General features: G+C 39.6%; 1 protein-coding gene across 3 annotated transcripts in view; it reads right to left on the minus strand.

Moving 5' to 3' along the window:
* PRKAR2B (protein kinase cAMP-dependent type II regulatory subunit beta) overlaps nt 1–19,682 on the minus strand; it is a 94,289-nt gene that overhangs the window by 14,203 nt on the left and 60,404 nt on the right. For all 3 annotated transcript variants that reach the window (XM_074903329.1, XM_074903330.1, XM_074903327.1), the window contains 2 exons: nt 8,649–8,701; nt 7,400–7,483 (listed from right to left, as the gene is read on the minus strand). In XM_074903329.1, the coding sequence (XP_074759430.1) occupies nt 7,400–7,483; nt 8,649–8,701 (137 nt within the window). The remainder of the gene's footprint in view (nt 1–7,399; nt 7,484–8,648; nt 8,702–19,682) is intronic.

Below are 19,682 nucleotides of genomic sequence, written 5' to 3' on the forward strand. Positions count from 1 at the left end.
ACCTTATCCTCATTTTGAGCATTATGAAATACCAACAAATTAATGCTCAGCATGGTATTAAGAAGGTAATGAAGCAGACAGAATACTTGAACGGGAGGGGGGGCAGGGAGCGGCAAAAAATAACAAGAAAAAGTTGTCAAAACATAGGTGGGGAAACCATGGGAAGAAAAGGAATTCTTAATCAACTAGTCAGGACCTTGAGGAGGAAGACTAAATTACAGAATTCTTGTCTACAGCTCTCCACATCTGTTTTTCAGAACAAAACCATGTACATATACTCCCTTAGAACTCTGATATACCAACACTGATCCAATTCAAAATGTTTAGCTCCCTTGTGTAATACTCACTTGTAAACTAATCAAAAGGCATTTATTTCTTCACTATCAAAGAATCTAATTTGTATTTCGATGTATAATCTTTTCAAGCAATATTACTTTCCTTGAGAATGTACCTTAACCTTCCTCCACACAGTTATATGTTAAATTACTATTCTGCTCTCAAATATCATCCACATGCTCATCAGTCTGGCTCAGTAACACTTTTCATATTTTCTAACTAGGCCTTTAAGAAAGTTGGTTGGTTCTTTTCAACAGTTTGGTAAAAAAAGAGCAGAAGTAATTCAGAGTTGCAAATTGTTTCCAAAATTCTTAAGCCAAATATGAAGGTACTTCCATTGGGCAGTTGTTTTGTAGAACATCTTCAATAACTAATTATAGAATCATAGAATTGTTTAGGTTGGAAAAGACCTTTAAGATCATTGAGTCCAACCATTAACCTAACATTGCCAAGTCCAGCACTAAACCATGTCCCTAAGCACCACATTCACACATCTTTTAAATACCTCCAGGGATGGCAACTCAACAACTTCCCTGGGTAGCCTGTTCCAATGCTTCACAACCCTTTCAGTCAAGAAATTTTTCCTAATATTCAGTCTAAACCTCTCCTGGCACAACTTGAGGCCATTTCCTCTCATCCTACCACTTGTTATCTGACCATAACCACCTCACTACAGCCTCCTTTCAGGTAGCTGTAGAGGGTGATAAGGTCTGCCCTCAGCCTCCTTTTCTCTAGACTAAACAACCCCAGTTCCCTCAGCTGCTCATAAGACTTGTGCTCTAGGCCCTTCACCAGCTTTTTGGACACATCTTAATGGCTTTCTTGTAGTGAGGGCCCAAAACTGAAGGTGCAGCCTCACCAGTGCTGAGTAGAGGGGGAAGATCACTTCCCTAGTTCTACTAGTGCCACTATTTCTGATACAATAGGCAAGGCGGAGAGAATCCCTGTTTGCTGGATCTGATGTAAGTATTAATCTTGCCTTAGGAAAAAACAGGATTAAGTGCGGTTCTATTTACTTGGGAACACATTAGTTTGCAAAGAATTTTGTGGCATTCAAGAGAGCAGAGCATTAACATGTCCAGGCATTCTGGGCTCTTTATATATATGTATGTATTCCCACTGATTGCTCCAACATCTGTAGTCCTAATTCTTCACCAAAATTTTTGAGAACATATGAGCATTATGAGAATCTTCTGTTGGTAGCACTTTTCAAGGAATGCTTTGGTCTTAATTATAAAGGAGTCCACTATTCATGAAACCCAGCTGCATTATGCTTTGTTTCATCTTCCTTCAAGTTAATAAATTCTAATTGATTAATCAATATTTGTGCTCTCTTACAATAATTCCCCAGGTTCATGAGTGGCAATATGCCCAGAAATTGCTCTTGCATATTTGTGAAGAGAAAGGGTGTGGATGTTGTCTACCTTGATTTCAGTAAGGTCTTTGACACCATTTCCCACACCATTCTCCTGGTGAAACTGACTGCTCGTGGCTTGGATGGACACACGCTTCACTGGGTTAAAAACTGTCTGGATGGCCGGGCCCAGAGAGTTGTGGTGAACGGAGTTAAATCCAGTTGGCGGCCGGTCACGAGTGGTGTCCCCCAGGGCTCGGTTTTGAGGCCACTCCTGTTTAACATCTTTATTGATGATCTAGACGAGGGGATCGAGTGCACCCTCAGTCAGTTTGCAGATGACACCAAGTTGGGTGGGAGTGTTGATCTGCTCGAGGGTAGGGAGGCTCTGCAGAGAGACCTGGACAGGCTGGAGCCATGGGCTGAGGCCAACTGTGTGAGTTTGAATAAGGGCAAATGCCGGGGGCTGCCCTTGGGCCACAACAACCCCTAGCAGCGCTACAGGCCTGGGGAGGAGTGGCTGGAGAGCTGCCAGTCAGAGAGGGACCTGGGGGGTTGATTGACAGCTGGCTGAACAGGAGCCAGCAGTGTGCCCAGGGGGCCAAGAAGGCCAATGGCATCCTGGCTTGTGTCAGCAATAGTGTGGCCAGCAGGGACAGGGAAGGAATCTTACCCCTGTGCTCGGCACTGGTGAGGCTGCCCCTCGATTCCTGTGTTCAGTTTTGGGCCCCTCACTACAAAAAGGACATTGAATGACTCGAGCGTGTCCAGAGAAGGGCAACGGAGCTGGTGCAGGGTCTGGAGCACAGGTCATACGAGGAGCGGCTGAGGGAACTGGGGGGGTTTAGTCTGGAGAAGACGAGGCTGAGGGGAGACCTCATCGCCCTCTGCAGCTACCTGAAAGGAGGTTGCAGAGAGCTGGGGATGAGACTCTTTAACCAAGTAATAAGTGATAGAACAAGAGGGAATGGTCTCAAGTTGCACCAGGGAAGGTTTAGCCTGGATATTAGGAAGCATTTCTTTCCAGAAGGGGTTGTTAGGGGTTGGAATGGGCTGTCCAGGGAGGTGGTGGAGTCCCCATCCCTGGAGGTGTTTAAGAGTTGGACTGACATAGCGCTGAGGGATCTGGTGTAGTTGGGAACTGTCAGTGTTAGGTTAATGGTTGGACTAGGTGATCTTCAAGGTCTTTTCCAACCTAGAGGATTCTGTGAAGTGTATGTATAATATATATTACCTTTTAGAAAAGGGTCAAGACGTATTTGAAATATATTCTACAAACATTAGCAGGACAAAGCTCTGCTCTCCAAAATAAAATTTCCCTAAACCAGAACAGATAATCTAACACTGCCTGTGAATTTTTGCAAAAGAAAGGATTCAAACTTTAAGTGCAAGGTGCAGCACAGCTTTGATGGTACCAGTCACTTTAGCCACCCTGTTATTCTAATAATAGGCTCATGGGATTTTTTAACTGCTGGCCTATGGGCCATAACAGCCGAACCAAATAGCCTGTTGTTAATCAGCCCCAGCAAAATTTCCTCTTAAAAGACAAAAACCAAATGAATAACTTCTCTGAGTTGCATTGTAAAAATGAAGTATAGAAGGCTGCCCTGGACACTAGATGAGCTGTTGCTGCTGCTATTCCTTCCAATGATAAAAAAGCTATTAGTCTGAACAGAGACAAATTCCAGTAACAGCGACTTGGGCCTTATCCTCAGTAATGGCCCAAGGCATCTGGTCATCATCTTGTTTTCTCCTTGTTGGCTTATAGAGAGTGAAAGTGGAGAGGAAAGAGGGCATGCAGCTTCCGATTCCACTGCCAGTAACCTCCAGCAACTGGAGCATGAAGCACATGTGGTGACATGCTTTGTGCATGCATGTAGAGCAAGCATCCAGGTACACCATGGAATACTGGGAGAATAAAGTCATATTAGGATTTCTGGCAATGGTGCGGCAGGCAATTGAGAGGAACAATAAATAATACTTGGTTTACTAGGAAGAGGTTTTTCTGGGAAGAAGAATAGGAAGACGTGCTTTAGAAGAGGAATGACTTAATATAACATAGGTTAAATTAACAGCATGTGGAGAGGAAAAAAAAATGTCAATGCACCTTTCTCTCTTCTAATTCACTCATCCACACAGTTCTGCTCCTGAAATTTCTCTTGATTCTTTCCTGATCTGGTAATCTAAAAAGTAGCCAAAGAGCTCTGCGGAAACCTTTTTCCCTCATCTTGTTGCACATGCACGTTTCAATCTATCCTCTCCTGTTCCAGTATTTTTTACAGTACTGTTATACACTAGCTAAAACTGATACTGAGTTAAAGCATTCAGAGGGGAAGTGATTAAGACCCCAGAAAGGTGACAAGAATGCTAACATGTCAATTCTTTAAAAGTACTTATTATTTAATGGCATTAACTCAGGAGTACCTTGCTGAACTGACGTTAGTTGACTGGTCACATCCTCATCAATCCACAAAGTTAAAGAAAGTTTCAAGAAAATTCAAGTAACTTCACAGACTTTAAGGAATTTATAAGAGTTGGCCTTTAAAACGTAGAGTACTGCTCAAGGAACTGCACCAGAACTGGTGTTCCTTTATACTATGATGTATTTTCAATCAGAGGCAGTATGTGAAATATTGATATTTAAAAATACTTCTCCATAAGTTTACCTTTCTGATATTAAAAAACTGCTATCAGGTAAGTGCAGGCTCAAGAAAGAGTTGTGTGTGTTTAGAAAGTCTTAAATTGTCTCAAAGTCTGAAGGTTATCCTTTTCTCCTCTCTCTCATTTATTCTCATATCCAAATGGTTCTACTGTTTTTCACTTTTATGTGAAGGCTCTTGTCTGTTCAGATGGACTCTTTAATTAAAATGCTGAGCAGCACCATAAGTCACCTCCTAACTACTGCAACTTATTCTGCTTTAATGAGACCCTTATCTTACCATTCCACTTAAATTAAAACACAGTGATAGGGTGGGATTTAAGAAAATGTGAACTCCATTTAGCATTATGTACTGAACGCAATTCTGATCATGCTGTAAGACATGTAGTTATACTGTATTTCAGACTGGTGGCCTATCTAGGAATGGTGTTTGACACCTTGCTAAAAGGCCATCAGGGAAAAGCCATTAAGCACTTTACATTGTCTATTCCCCTCTAACTCACTGACCTCTGAAACCATGTTTTTCATATGCAGACTATAGCAGGAAAAGGCTGAAGTTCAGTGCAAGAAAAAAGCAGTGGGAGTAGGAGACGCTGTCAATACACAGCTTAACTTCTGTTCCAGAAACTTTAGGTTTAGCAGCTGAAGATATTATCTCTCTCCAAGATGGAGTTTTTGCTAATACACCAGAGAGCGAACTGCAGCAGCTGGCACCACGTGCGTTTGTACTGCAGGGTGGAGAAACAGAGGTAAAGAAGAAAGTGGGATAGAAACATTTAAATTACTGCAACTACAATGGCAGAACTCTTGAGTCACTGCCTAGCAGAACAAGAAAGAGGAGTGGGAGAGGGCCCTCAGAGACTACAGGTTGTGGCTCCACAGAAGGAGCAAGACAGTCAGGAGAAGGCTACATTTTAATACCCTTGCTATCTTCAGAGCTCAGTAGCTTTGTAATGCCTCTTATGAATGAAGTTATTATAAAGAAAAATTCCTTTACAAAAATCATCTTATTCAACTTTCCAGAATGCTCTCTGCGAAGGATTTAAAGCAGAAGGAAGTGTTCTTAATCTGCCGGACAATCTGAGCAAAGGGGGGTAAATAAGACTTGGGAGATCCCAGGAGTGGATTTCAAGGCTTTGGATTGCACAGCACCACAAAGGGGGGACCAGCTAAGAAGTCTTCTACTTAACACATGGAATAGACTGTGGGAACTATTAGCGATTACAAGTGACTGATTCAGAAGCAGAAAGTAAAAAAGGAGTTCAAAATATCAAGAGGTTGTGGTATCCAGACAGCAGCACAGTCCTGAGAAGACTTCCACAAACAGGGGAAGCATTCCCTCAATATTTCTTTGAAGAGTTATATCAAATGCCCACACTGGAACAGTTTAATGCTCTACGTCTACACAACATTACAATATAGCTGATACAAAGCCTGTCCTGCAGACCAAGTGGCTGATGACTATTTAGACAGAAGATCTAGTTCTCACTGGAAGGGAAAGCAGATCTAATCCAGAGGATTGATACTATAAGCAGATACTACCAAGAAACTCTGTTAAGACAGAATCAAGAAAGCAGCAACTCAAAATGAACATCACAAGCAGATTCTAGGTCACACAATAATCCGATGGGTCACAGGGTTCCTTAGAGAGAAATGCTCAGAGGCTAAGCAAGAGGGGTCTGACAAAATGCCACTGGCAGGCTAATCTAACGATGGTCCAGCCAAGTGGAAGCCAGGACACAGCAACAGTAAGGAAAACATATAACAAAGCAATTTCACATCCATAGCAGATGCCCACAAATCACTCTGTATCCCTGAAGATATACAGAAACATAACTCAGCAGTGGAAGGGGCAAATGTTTGGGTGACTTTAGCTTGAACCAGCACAGCAGAACAGCTAATTACCCATTAAACAGACAGCATTAGGAAATCTTCTGTGTCAGGATCCCTACTGTCCCAAGAATGCACACATATTAGCGCCTACATTGAGACATTTGATGCCCTCCTATAGTTCCATCTCCAGGGTTCTGCAAAACTGGGGGTCTGTGTCTCACTGCTTCTCAGGGCCTCTCTGGGAGCAGGCATCCAGGGTCAGAGCTCAGCCTTTGTGCAGGCAAAAGCAGGAGCTGGAAACCCACAGCACGAATTAACCTGCATTCACTGTAACAGCACCTGACTTCCAAACAGAGCTGCAGGCTAGTCTTTCCATCAGCTCCTTCTTGAATCAAATTTAAAACTTTTTGTTCTCATGCTTAAACCTCTACATAATTATTTCCCTTTCCCCCACGTTCCCTCCCCTTGACAGCACTGAATCAATTCTCTTGGGAAACCATTTGGTGTGCTGTGAGTCATCCCAACCTCAGTATGCATGTTTTGATTGATACACTCACCTTTTCCCTTAAACAACCCTGTGCTTTTTTGTAGCATTATCACCTTTGTCTGATCCAGATCCCTCATTCACTGCATTTAAGCTTACTTAAAAGCTCATAATTGTTTTTATAGGCAATAGAAGGAAATTATCTGCATAGAAAATGATCTGTAACATTTTTACAGTATCTTTATTAAGTGAAATAATAATGTAAACACCCTGCTATTGCCTTTCTCCTTCCCTTTATTTCGTAACTTGCTTGTTCAATTACATCTATAGCTAAAATGTAGGCTTTGGGGGTAATTTTAGATTTTGATGGAGCACTCAGCACACTTCTAGATGATAAAAAGTAACTAGTAGGAACAAACATACAAATTAACTGATGAGTTTATATATATATGTATCAGTGTACAGCAAGAAGATTTAAAATAAAATATAATACTTTACAATCATATTAATGTATACATTCATATTAATGTACTTCAAAACATTCATGGTGGTGAACAAAAGGCTCTTTATATATATTAGTTATAAAAATGACACTTCTGGAGTTTATGAAATGGTCAAGAAAGCATACATAAGAGCTTACAGAAGCCAAATCTGTAAACTTCTGTTCAAAAGTTCAAAAGAATTAATTCTTAGCAGAACTGCTAAGTGTTGATCGTTACAAAGAGTCTCTTACCGGATCTAGGTTCTTAAAAAGAAGAATGTCCTTGCATGCCTCCTGCAGTCTGTTTCTTTGATCATCTGTTTTAGGGTGAATAATCTGGGGGATATAACGGAAAAACCTTTAAAGTGGTTATATCATATAGCAGCACTAGCTGAAGGACTGAGCTAATTAAGTTAAGCATATTATCCAATATTTTGGCCATGTTTCATGCCAAACACTTCCATTTCAAAACCTTCAGGATTTGAATAAACACTCAATAATGTATCACCCCAGCATTAGCACTGCTCTATTTAAGCTAACAAGATCTACACATTTGTAGAATTCAGTTCATTTCTGCAAGCCATTCTGGATACCTTTATCTCAAATATTGCTGCATAAACATTACTACTCTCTAATCATATTTGGAGCATGCATGTTTTATAAAAAGCACCACTGTTACATTTAGCCATTTGCCATGACAACTTCCTAAGGAATATTTTGTGAAATAGTATCTGTGTTAAATTTATATCAGAAGTTTCACAGAGTAAACAACAGACTTGACACTATCTGTGTGAGCCAGAGATTTACTAAATTACCGATGCCTGGTTAATGTGAGTATCAATCAAGTTAAGATGTTCATTCAACTCATATGCTTAAAAAGACATGCTAGGTTTCAAAGCTGTGCTACTATAGCATAACCTTTTTGACAGTTTTACAAGCTAGAAATTAGGTAGAATACAAACATTTAAACTTGTCTTAAAAGTCATTCTTATGCTTATTATTCTTATTCTTTTATATTAAAAGTTAAGCAAATGCCTTTAAAGGGTGACATAAGAAATAAATACAGTTCATTAGGTATTGCATTGTACATTTCAAAATCTTAACAATTTTACAGATTTATCTTTTTCTGCCTTATGAAAGATACTAGAATATTGAGGAAATTCCTGTAAGTTTACGAGGATACCGAATAAGTAGTTTCAGGAGCAGGCACTCTCTGGGAAAATATAATTGCACAAAATTTTTCCTTAACAGACCAGGTATCAAAGGTGTGGTATAGAATAACACTCACATCAGGTCATACATGGATGACTATTACAGAGTATTTTTACATGTTCTTTTAACATGAAAACCCCATAGATTATTAAAGTACATTACAATAAGAATCCTTTTGGAAAGCAATGGTAATACTGGTTACATAACTTACATAATCAGCCCTATTTTCTTCCTAAATTTAATGCCCAAGAACCAAAAAAGTAAGTATTTGACTCAAAGAATTAAATACCCTAGATTCTGTGTCGTCCTCTTCCTCATCAGGATTGTAAGCTTCTGCACATACTGAAATAAAAAAAAAAGGTATCATCTTAATTCAAAGTACAATAATGTTTCACAACATTTACAGAACAGAAAATGCATTGTGTGGCACAGTAATGTAACACACTCAGCAGGGAATCAGAGAATGTACTGCTGACAGGATCCATAGCAGGTCATCTCCAAACTGCCACTGAAACAAAGCTGCACTTTTATCATTTTTGGACATGTTTTCTGTATTTTAAAAGACCTCTAATAAATATACTTACAAATTTCTCATCCAGCCTGTTCTAAGTGGTTTTACCTTACTGTCAGATTTTTTTTTTCTGCTGTGTAAATTAGTACTTTGAGAGAATTTAAGCTATCCGTGTTGGACGCATCTGTGTAACTTCAAAGTGGTTTGGGGTTGGTTGGTTGGTTGTTTTTTTGGTTTTGGTTTGTGTTTTGTTTTTTTTATTTATTTACATACTTGAAAATTTTTCTCTCCTATCTGTCTTTTACTTTTTAGGGTAAATAATTCTGCCTCTTGAATTCTTTCCTTACAAGTCATGTTTTTCAGCTAACTATCCTCACTACTATTCTCTGCACTTCCTCCAATTAGCCCTATCTTTATTGAAGTGTGATGCTCAAAATTGGACCCAGTACTTGATCTGAGCAGAGCACTGAGTACAACAGATGAATTACTCCATACATTTTGCAGGCTATGTCTTTTTCATCCATCCACACCTTTTCACAACAGCTTGATTATGTTTACTCATGTACTGGTAATGACGAACATATTGTTTTGAAAGCCGACTGCTTAACCAGCGGTCCTGTGTCCTGTACATGGCTACTCTGCCCAAGTGTAGCACCATGCACTTACACCTATTAAATATTACCTTATTCCCCAAGCCATTTCTCCAACGTGTCAAGATAATTTTCAATTCTCATCCTGTTCTCTAGCATCCTTCCAATCCATTCTCAATTTTGTGACAACTTCAGATTTAATAAGTGTACCTTCTAATAATCCAGATTATTACTGAAAAAACAAAATAGTGTCTAAAATAAATTCTTGTGGAATACACACATAGTGGTAAAACAACAGCAGCAGCTGCTTAGAGGTTACTTTATCGAACCAATTTTGCAGCTATATCCCCATGCATTAAGACACTGCTTGATGTTCCCTAGCTTGTTTACAGGGGAGTCTTCTGAGGCAGCATTCAGAAGTTTCTTAAAGTGAAAATGTAGGACATTTGCTCCTTTCCACAAGTTTTAATCTCTCATTATAGGGTGTTAGATAGTTCCGGCAAACCCATGCTGATTGCTGTTTGTTGCCTTCCTCCAGCTACTTACAAATTATTTGAATATTTTTCTGTAATTTCTCTAGGAACAAAAATGATCTGTAAACCTGTGATAGGTCTCTTCCCTCCATAGCTCCCCCATGCTTTTAAGGATCAGTTTTTCTGTTTTTTCACACTCTCTCATTTCTCTTCTTCAGCTTCTCAATGGTAATCGCTAACAGGGCTGAGACTGATTTACCCAGTTCTTCCAGTTTCCACATATAGCATGTCTCAGGCACAGCTAACCTGGGAACACCTAACACATTAAGTACTCTCCAATTCGTCCTTTCTCTATTCTACACTGAGATTACCATATGCTCTTAATACCACTAGTGAAGACTGGTGTTTCTGTTAAGCAGTAGAGCAACACTTTCCTGAAACTTGCTCTTAGCAGAAATATACTTTCAGAACAATTTCTGTTATTCCTCATGATCTTTCTTGTACACAGTCTTTTCTTGTTCACATTTTTTGGCCTTGGCTTCTTTGATTTTCTTTTCTACATCTTTTGCTATTCTTTTGCACTTGTTCTGAATAATCCAAACTAGTTTTAATTTTCTATATGGTTCCTTCTTGTGCTTGATATAAATAAGGTGCTTTTATTTTAGACAGATTTATTTTACTATGCTTTTTGTCCTTCTCCTGTGCTGTCTCAATTTGCATTTTTTTGTCTTTGTATTTTTAATTTAAGGAATAACCAATTCCTTCAAATTCTTTTCTCCAGACTCCCTTCCAGAGAGATTATGCCCACAGTCCTCTCAAACCCCTTGAAACCTTCTTTTATTCAGCTTCTTTCCCTTCCTGAAATCTGTGTGCTCTGTCATCCCAGGGTAATTCTCACTCAAGCCGTCTTTTCTCTCCCTGTTCTTGAACAGTTTCTCTCTTAGAGTTGGTACCAAACAGAATAGCTTCCCCTTCAATTGCTTTTCTCACTGTCTAAAAATTTGGTTGTAAGTGCAAAACATCTTGGTATTTTCCTTTGTTTCCAATTCTCACCTACCTGATCTGTTTGGTGGTCGGTGCAATGCCTGCATAGTGATGGAGGCCACGAGCTTTTCCCCTTTCACAGAGCATCAGTATGTCCAACTCCCTCTACAGCTGGGTCACAGCACAAGTGTCTGAACCCAATATACAACAGCAACTGCCTCTTCCTCCTCCCTGCGCTCCTGTTGCATCTTTGCTACGCTAGTTCAGTCACGCTGTTGCTCATGGATTAAGATTTCAGGACCTCTTGTTTTTTTCCTATATTTCCTATATTATTATACAAACAACTTCTAAAGTAGTGATCAGGTAGACCCATTAAGATCCCCATTACCCCATCCAATTAAGATGATTTCATGGCAAAGTGTATCATTGCACATATTAGGTCCCAAAGGAAGTCTTGGTCCTCACCACATCAGGCACCTGGCAAACACTAAGCACTAAAATGTCAACTTCATAAAATTTAGTATCTTCAAAAACTTAGAGAAATTTGATATAAGTCCCTCTGGAACTGACTGAAAGATTCCTACCAAATGGATTATGTCCCAAAATAATTACAAATGCCCACAAAAGGAAGTCTGCAATCTGTTGAACAACTATAATATTTTACCTCTATATAAACAAAATGTTCCTACCAACTGCTTTATGGTACCTACAGTTAATTCAATCTCGTCTGAAATAAACTTTAGGGGATTTTATTTAAACAGAAGCAATAATAACACGCCAAGTGAGCACCATAACTCATGATGATGAAAACTGCTACTTTGTTTCAGCTGGTATCAGCCTCCGTGCCCTAGTGTGTGTATGTGTACAGGGGAGTCAACAAATCCGTGCTACAGTACAGCGTGCTGCTGGGTGTAGGAACAGTCTGTCTCAGCCTGAGTACAGTTACATCCTGTCCTTACCTTTGCTATAACCTCTACATGAAAAAAAATTATACAAAGCAGGAATTTAATTCAATAGCTGATGTTGTTTATCCCAGAATTGACAGGTCTTAAAGAGCCTGGCTGAACATTTAACAGTCTTCCAGATCACTCAACAGAAACTGAATTTAGCCTCGTCTGTGCCCATCCTGTATCATCTTTCACATAGCCTGAAGTAGGATCTGTCCAGAAAGAAAGTATGTTCCTGATGTCTGTGTCATCTAGTGTCTCTGCTCTAACTTTACTCTTCTCTGCTAGCTCATTTCAGTCAGTCTCACTAACTATTATCAGTAGGTGCCTTGATTAAATACTACTTCTTTATCACTGATTGTAGACAATATATTTAAGAACTGCAGTTTATCCTGGCTAGTGCCCATCTACCCAAATTTTAAAATTATTTATTCTTATCATCTGTGATGAGAAACTTACTCTTCTGGTTACAATTCTGTACTTTGCCTTGGCTTATCTTTTTGCCATAATCAAGGATGCATCTTTCATCTGGGTCACAGCTTAAAGATTATACCAATGCTATGGCTCTGTGGTTTTAAATATGGAATTTCCTTTCCATTATTGATTACTGCAGTAGCCTGTTTTCCAGACTAGTCTAGTAACATATTTATTTCTAAGTACATACCCATACATGTCTCATGGAAAAACTTGATACATTTTACCTTTTCTTGAAATATGGTCTCTGACATTGCTCTGGTCCACTGAATTTCATGACATGAACACTGGAGTTTGGCACATAAGAATCCCAATGACATAAAACATCTAAAACTATATGAGATGCCTCTTATGTAGACATCCACATCTGCAGAAGTTATCTGGATTCCAATTACAGTCAAAGGAGAGAAACTGGCACATTTATGAAGTAATTCATCTGACCTGTATTATATGTCCAGATTAAGATGCAATTAATTAAAAATGTGACTAATTGGCTGAAATAAATCATATCCCTCTTGAGATTAGTCCTGTTAGTTATAACAAGCTGCAAGACTGGTTCCCTCACTTCTCCATTTAGTCCATAATTCCTGGAAAACAAAGAAATTCGTAACTTGATAATGATGACAGGTTGCTCATGCAATAGCACACCTTCTTTATTCATTTTGTATATTCCAGGAAGATGGTCTGTGGTCTCCATCTCTCTTATCTAAGTCTTGACTGGCACCACAGACATTAATTATTCTGAACCATTCCACTGCTGGTGGCTGCAATACTCACAGTGTTCAGTATTTTATTTTTCTACCTCTCCAGCTCATTCCACAGGGTACACAATACATAGCACAATCACAGTACATGGTGACTTCATCACACTCAAATGCCCTGCCACATTTTGCTACATGTCACTGCTGAATGCAATACTTGCATCATTGCTCAAAAAGCAGTCCTAATATAATTCTTTGGGACCTATTTCATCACATGCATAATTATGGCATCAAAAATAGTGATACAAACACTAAACATATTTCTCCATTGGTTGCTAAGCTTAACTAAGTGAAACTATTTTTATTCAGTTCTTCCAACTGAGGGTTACATTTCACATATAATTCCCCAAGATGGACACAAACAAGCCCAAATACATCAGTGCAAAGTATTTGTAGGAAAAATCTGAATTGTTAAAAGGCAGTGCATTACTAAAATACACATGCACTGAAAACTGCACACAACTCTGGATGGATTACTTTGTCAGCAAGAAGAGGAAAGCTTTTATAATTTCTAACTCAACACTCCCAAGTAAAGTCTGTTTTTCAACTAGTAAATGTTTTATATTCAAAACCAGAAATACAGTCACTTCAGATACGAATTCTAAAATGAAAATTAACATATAGTTAGTAATTGTAAGTTCACAAAAAATATTAGTCACACTCTATCTATTCCCTTGATATATCAGGAAACAAGAACCTATCAATAATGAAATGAATGAAAATTAATAAAATAATGTATTATCCTCAAAACATGGCAGGAAAAAAAAATCAATATGTGTGTACCCTTTCCAAAACATAGAACCCTGAGTCATAAAGCTTATTAGAAAGAGTTTTACATCAGAAAAAGAGCTTTGGAAAAATTTCTTCATCCCATTCAGGGCAAATCAAGACTACAGTTTTGCCAGGCTGCAGCGTGAAAACAGACCATCTCTAGCGACTGTATGGCAAGCATGCTATATGTCCCTACAAACATCCCTAACTATGACAGCTATGCCCATCCTCTCATACAGCAAGAACGTCACTTCCATGATTTAGCCATATGAAAACTGCTAAGGTGACTTAACGTCAGTGTGAGATTTTCTTCCATTTTGTCGGGATGTACTTCACCTACTGGACACAGATTACAAACATGGTGCAGAGAGACTCCTTCCACAGCAGGTGGTAAATCCAAACCAGACGGCAAGTACTACCAGACCTCCAGAGTTTCTGACAGGGAAACTCATTTTTTAATATCTCATCAGTTCCTACCACTGCAGGAGGAACTAGCAAGAGAACCTAGCACCCCAAAATCCCAACTTCATAAGTATTTTTTATTTTTTAAAAAAGCAACCCTGTGCAATAGTAGCAATGCGAAATAACCAGTCATGGTCTCTGATGCTTGCAACTATCAAGTCCCATATTATTTCAAGACCTGGTTTTGACTGGACCACATGCATGATGAGATTGAAGAGCTGTAGGTAAACATAAGGTCTGAAGAACAACCCAGAGAAAAGGAGATCAACTTTCTCCTCTATCTGAGAATGATGAGATGGGATAAAATTTACCTGATTCTACACATGATATAATAAGGCAATACCAACTGGCTCTGCTGCTGAGATCCACCATTTGTGCAAAACTCTGAAACTATTCCAAGGAGTTAACTTTACGTTTAATATAAGTTAATTTAGAAGAAAGCATGATCGTGGAGGCTATCATTTCCCATGATACTGTCAAAAAGAAGGCATCTCTGAAACACTTATGCCTGATAGGGTCACTAAACTGAAACTTTATTTAGGCATAATATGGGGAATTAATACACAGAATGCCTGATTCCTTGCAATTCTAGCAGTCATAGAGACATGAATATTTGTGAGATTTCCTCACATGCAAGAAACCAAAAATTGAAGAAATTCCCCTCTAATCTACCAGATTTATAGAGTAATGACTTTTGAGTGGTCCACTATGTAACACAAATCTCTAAGTACTCAGGACACCAGCCTAAAAATCTGAAGGTGGATAAAATCCAGGCAGCTTGTTTCCTCTTAATTATCAGGAGAGTGAGGTGACCTTTAGTTCATTAGATGGGGACTGACTGAACTGGAGTCTTGGGAGCACTGCCAGGACAGTCTGTTTGAAGGAGGCTGGCTCCTCATGAAGGACAGTTATCTCTACTCTTGCTTTCAGTGTATAGACTGAAATTCTCCAAAGACTTCCTGATAGTCACAAACACATACCAAATATTAGCTTTGTGCTCAGCTCAATGGCAAAACTTTTTGCCAGAGTTGGCAGACATTGCTCAGCCTGCACTACATGCTTGCAAGAAATCAGATTCACACAGTCAACTCTACAGTATTTTCTTTTGTCCATCTGCTACCAGTGCTATTTCTAATTAGCCAAACTTCCAAGATATTTCCTCCAGCATCTCTAAATAACATGAATTGCCTAATATAACATGTAGCATCCTGAATGAGTCCTATGCCATCAGTGAATCATAGAACCTCCCAAGGATTTTCTGTTGAAAAGTCCACTTGGCTTTTATTCATATTTCACCAATCCTCACACCAAAGCAGAATTTTATCAAGATTGTACTCAACACTATGAAAGCCCATCTGATGAAACATGATGGCCCACACAAGACATTTTTTGATAACTTTATCCCAGTTGAGTTATTCATGTGTGGGCACCTTTGCACAAGTTCCTTAATATTATCTGGCATATAACAGTGCAAATTGTGACATGTTAGACCGCAGTACCCTCCTGTACTCCAGTCCAACGCACTCTGCATCACAGCTAGCACTGCTCATGCTCATTGATGGTTCTAAGATGCACACTCTTCCCTGAAATCACAGAGGTTTGAATCATAATTAGGCTCCTCCACAGAAACAGTATGTTTGAACTTTACCACAAGTAGCTGAAGAACTTGCCTATTTTTAAACAGAGAACCAGAAAGGGGCTTTAACAGAATTTCCCTAAGGACTTACATAGTACTTAGTCCTTTTTCTAGTCCTATTTCAGTACTTTCCATAATTGTGTAATTTGTCAAGATGGAGCTAAAATAACAACCAGGCTTCTGGCTGATGGTAGGAGACAGTTTTGCTTGGCTTCTCAGGACATGCTTAACTCTGACTGGCTAGTGAAAACACACATTAGAGTGTCCAGAGTACTGTAGGTAGTTATTAAACAATAAAATCATTAAAAAGTAAGTTGCACATGCACTATAAGAGTTTGCCAGTATATACCATGTACTACTCACTCTATAAGTTTTCCCAATATAGCATATGGAGTAGCAAAACATATAGCAACATATTGTACTCTGATGCTGACTTGTATAACCTTCTGTTCCCATTCTCATATGAGTTCAAGGAGTTCACAACGCTACAGTGTGTTATTTGGGACATATCTGAAATATTTGACAAAGTTTGAGCTCTCTGCCTATATTTCAATTTTATATTTGCTAATACTACAGGATAAAAACAGAACTCACCCATCTCTCTTCCTACTGTATTTAGTACTTCATAGCCATCAACTACAGACTTTTTTCTTATTGAAAACTCAGCATCAGGAAGATCTCAGAGAGTGCACATTATTTTCCCACTAGAAAACTCATCTTTTACATAGAAAGTGAGCAAATATAAATTGCAGCTATTAAGAAAACATATTCTGAACCATACAGCCTAATATTTTTGCCTATTTTGTAACCACTTTATAAAATCAGATTTAATATTATTTTACATCAAAATATTTTTCAGGATTCTAAATACATATCAAATACTAAACAGCTTCGGAACCTAATTTGCTACAAACATTTTAAAAATTGAAACTACAACTTTTGATCTCCAGAGCCTGAGATGTACATATTTGCATTTTGAAACTAGTAACATGGTAATAGTTTAAGGAAACTATATATAATGCAGTAAACCACAAGAGCAGTTGTTTTTACCCAAAATGAATTATCTGTCCAGTCTAACAGTGCTTGTAATTTATACTGTACATCATGTCAGGTTTCATATAATAGAGCTTAAAATGGTAAAATAGTTGCTGTTGATTTTTGCTAAACTATGTAAACTTCAACAAGAAACTATTTAGATGAGTTCTAATACATTTGAAGACACATTAAAGTGGTCAGGAACATATTTAGCCACTTCCTGAAAAAATATCATAGCCAAATTTTAAAAACTTGATGACAAAATTATATATATGGAATACGTTAAAGAGGAAACAGACATTCAAATTAATCTATTACCCATTAATCTCTTTTAATCACTCCTTTGGTTTGTCCATGCATGTCTTCTCCTCAATCTCGCAAAATATCTGAAAAGGAGGTATTTGTTTTGGTTGTTAAATGAAAGGTGTTTGGTGATTAATTATTAAAAATTATTATTTTTAATGATGGGTTAAATACGGAAGATGTGTGCAGAAAGACACCACTGAATTTACAAATCTATCAGAGTAAAATATGAAACGATATAACAGAATAAAAAAAAAAATAGAAAATGGGAGAAAAATACAAGTAGACAGAAATGCCAAAAAAGGAAGGACTCAAGATTTTGGAGTTATTAGAAGACATTGAAGGTGAGATGCAAGAATCAGTCAGATGTAGGACAGGGTGGGTAGAAAAAACTAGGAATTATTTGCGAAAATAAGAAAATGATAAAATCATAGTAATAAGTGTGTTGGGTTTGCATGGCAAGGTTCTGGTAGCGGAGGTGGGGGTTACAGGGGTGCTAGAAGCTTCCCCCATGTCCAATAGAGCCAATGCCAGCCGGCTCCAAGGTGGACCCGCTGCTGGCCAAGGCTGAGCCCATCAGCGATGGTGTTAGTGCCTCTGGGATAACACATTTAAGAAGGGGGGTGGGGTAAGGGGTGTGGGGAACAGTGCAACTACTGCAGCCAGAGAGATGAGTGAGAATATGTGAGAAACAACCCTGCAGCCCCCAGGTGAGTGCAGCAGGAGGGGCAGGAGGTGCTCCAGGCCCGGAGCAGAGGTTCCCCCGCAGCCCGTGGGCAGCCCGTGGGGAGGCAGCTGTGCCCTGCGCCCAGGGACGGGAACGGAGGAGCAGATCTCCACCTGCAGCCCGGGGAGGGCCCCGCGCTGGAGCAGGGGGTGCCCGAAGGAGGCCGTGACTGTGGGAAGCCCACGCTGGAGCAGGCTCCTGGCAGCACCTGAGACCCATGGAGAGAGGAGCCCACGCTGGAGCAGGTTTCTGGCAGCACCTGTGACCCCGCGGGGGACCCACGCTGGAGCAGCTGTGCCTGAAGGGCTGCACCCCCTGGCAGGGACCCACGCTGGGGCAGTTCGTGAAGAGCTGCAGCCTGTGGGAAGGACCCGCGTTGGAGAAGTTTATGGAGGACTGTCTGCTGTGGGAGGGACCCATGCTGGAGCAAGGGAAGAGTGTGAGGAGGAAGCAGCAAAAGAGACAATGTATGATGAACTGACCACAACCCCCATTCCCTGTCCCCCTGTGCCGCTCAGAGGGAGGCGGTAAAAGAAATTGGGAGTGCAGGTGAGCCCAGGAAGGAGAGGTGGTGGAAAGGTGTTTTAAGGTTTGGTTTTATTTCTCATTACTGTACTCTGTTTTGATTGGTAAAAAATTAAATTGATTCCCTGAGTGTTTTGCCCATGATAGTATTTGCTGAGTGATCTCCTTGTCCTTATCTTGACCCACAAGCTGTTTGTTTTATTTTCTCTCCCCCTCTTCAGTTGAAGAGGGGGACTGATAGAACAGTTTGGTGATCATCTGGTGTCCAGCCAAGGCCAACCCCCCACAATAAGGTAAGTAAGGACATACAGAAAGGGAAGAGGTGAAAGACGTTCTTCTCCAAGGCACTCTCACATACTGGGGGAAGGGAAGTGCCTATCATCTGTAAAGGAGAACTTGGAAAAGTAGAAGTAGAACCAAAAAAAGCATAAGAAACAAAGAATTCCAGACAAGAAAATGAACAGCAGAACTCAGCAGGTCACCAGATACACCAGCCAAGCACCACCCTGATTTAATGGGGCGAGGAGGGGGGAAAGGAGACAGACTAGTGTTACAGATTTGCAAAGAGTTACAAAGGCTAATGAAACAAAAAGAAGGTGGCTATCTTATGGAACCACATTTTAATGACTATTTTATATGCTGGTGTTTTAAAGACTAACACAAGATCTTGATAGTTAAAGGAAGGATGTAGTAAGGAAAAGAAAATGATTAGGAGTGACACACAAAGAAAATAATCAATGATGACAGGACATGTAAAGATATAAAAGGATTCAAGTAAAGAGGAAAAAATGTAGCAGACAAGAGAAGGTGACTTCAAACCAAAGATTCATGCAAAGAGTGACTGTAGGGAGGTTAGAGACAAAGCCAAAACTGTTGGCCCCAACAAGCTTGTCTCACTGTCCTGCCAGCAGACTGAACTGATTCGACCAAAATAGGGTGAAAAACCTACCAATAGCAGTATGGTCAATCATCCAGCAAATTGAGGAAGGTACAGAAAATACTAAATCTAGAATACTCCTAGGAACCATTGGAATGACATCTAATTAAGTCATAATTACAAGAACTCCTCAGAGGCATGTGTCAAAACCAGTGTTCCCCCATACAGGGTAGACTTGGTTTGGGCA

This window comes from Athene noctua, chromosome 3 (genome assembly GCF_965140245.1).
Source record: "Athene noctua chromosome 3, bAthNoc1.hap1.1, whole genome shotgun sequence".
Classification (NCBI taxonomy): domain Eukaryota; kingdom Metazoa; phylum Chordata; class Aves; order Strigiformes; family Strigidae; genus Athene; species Athene noctua.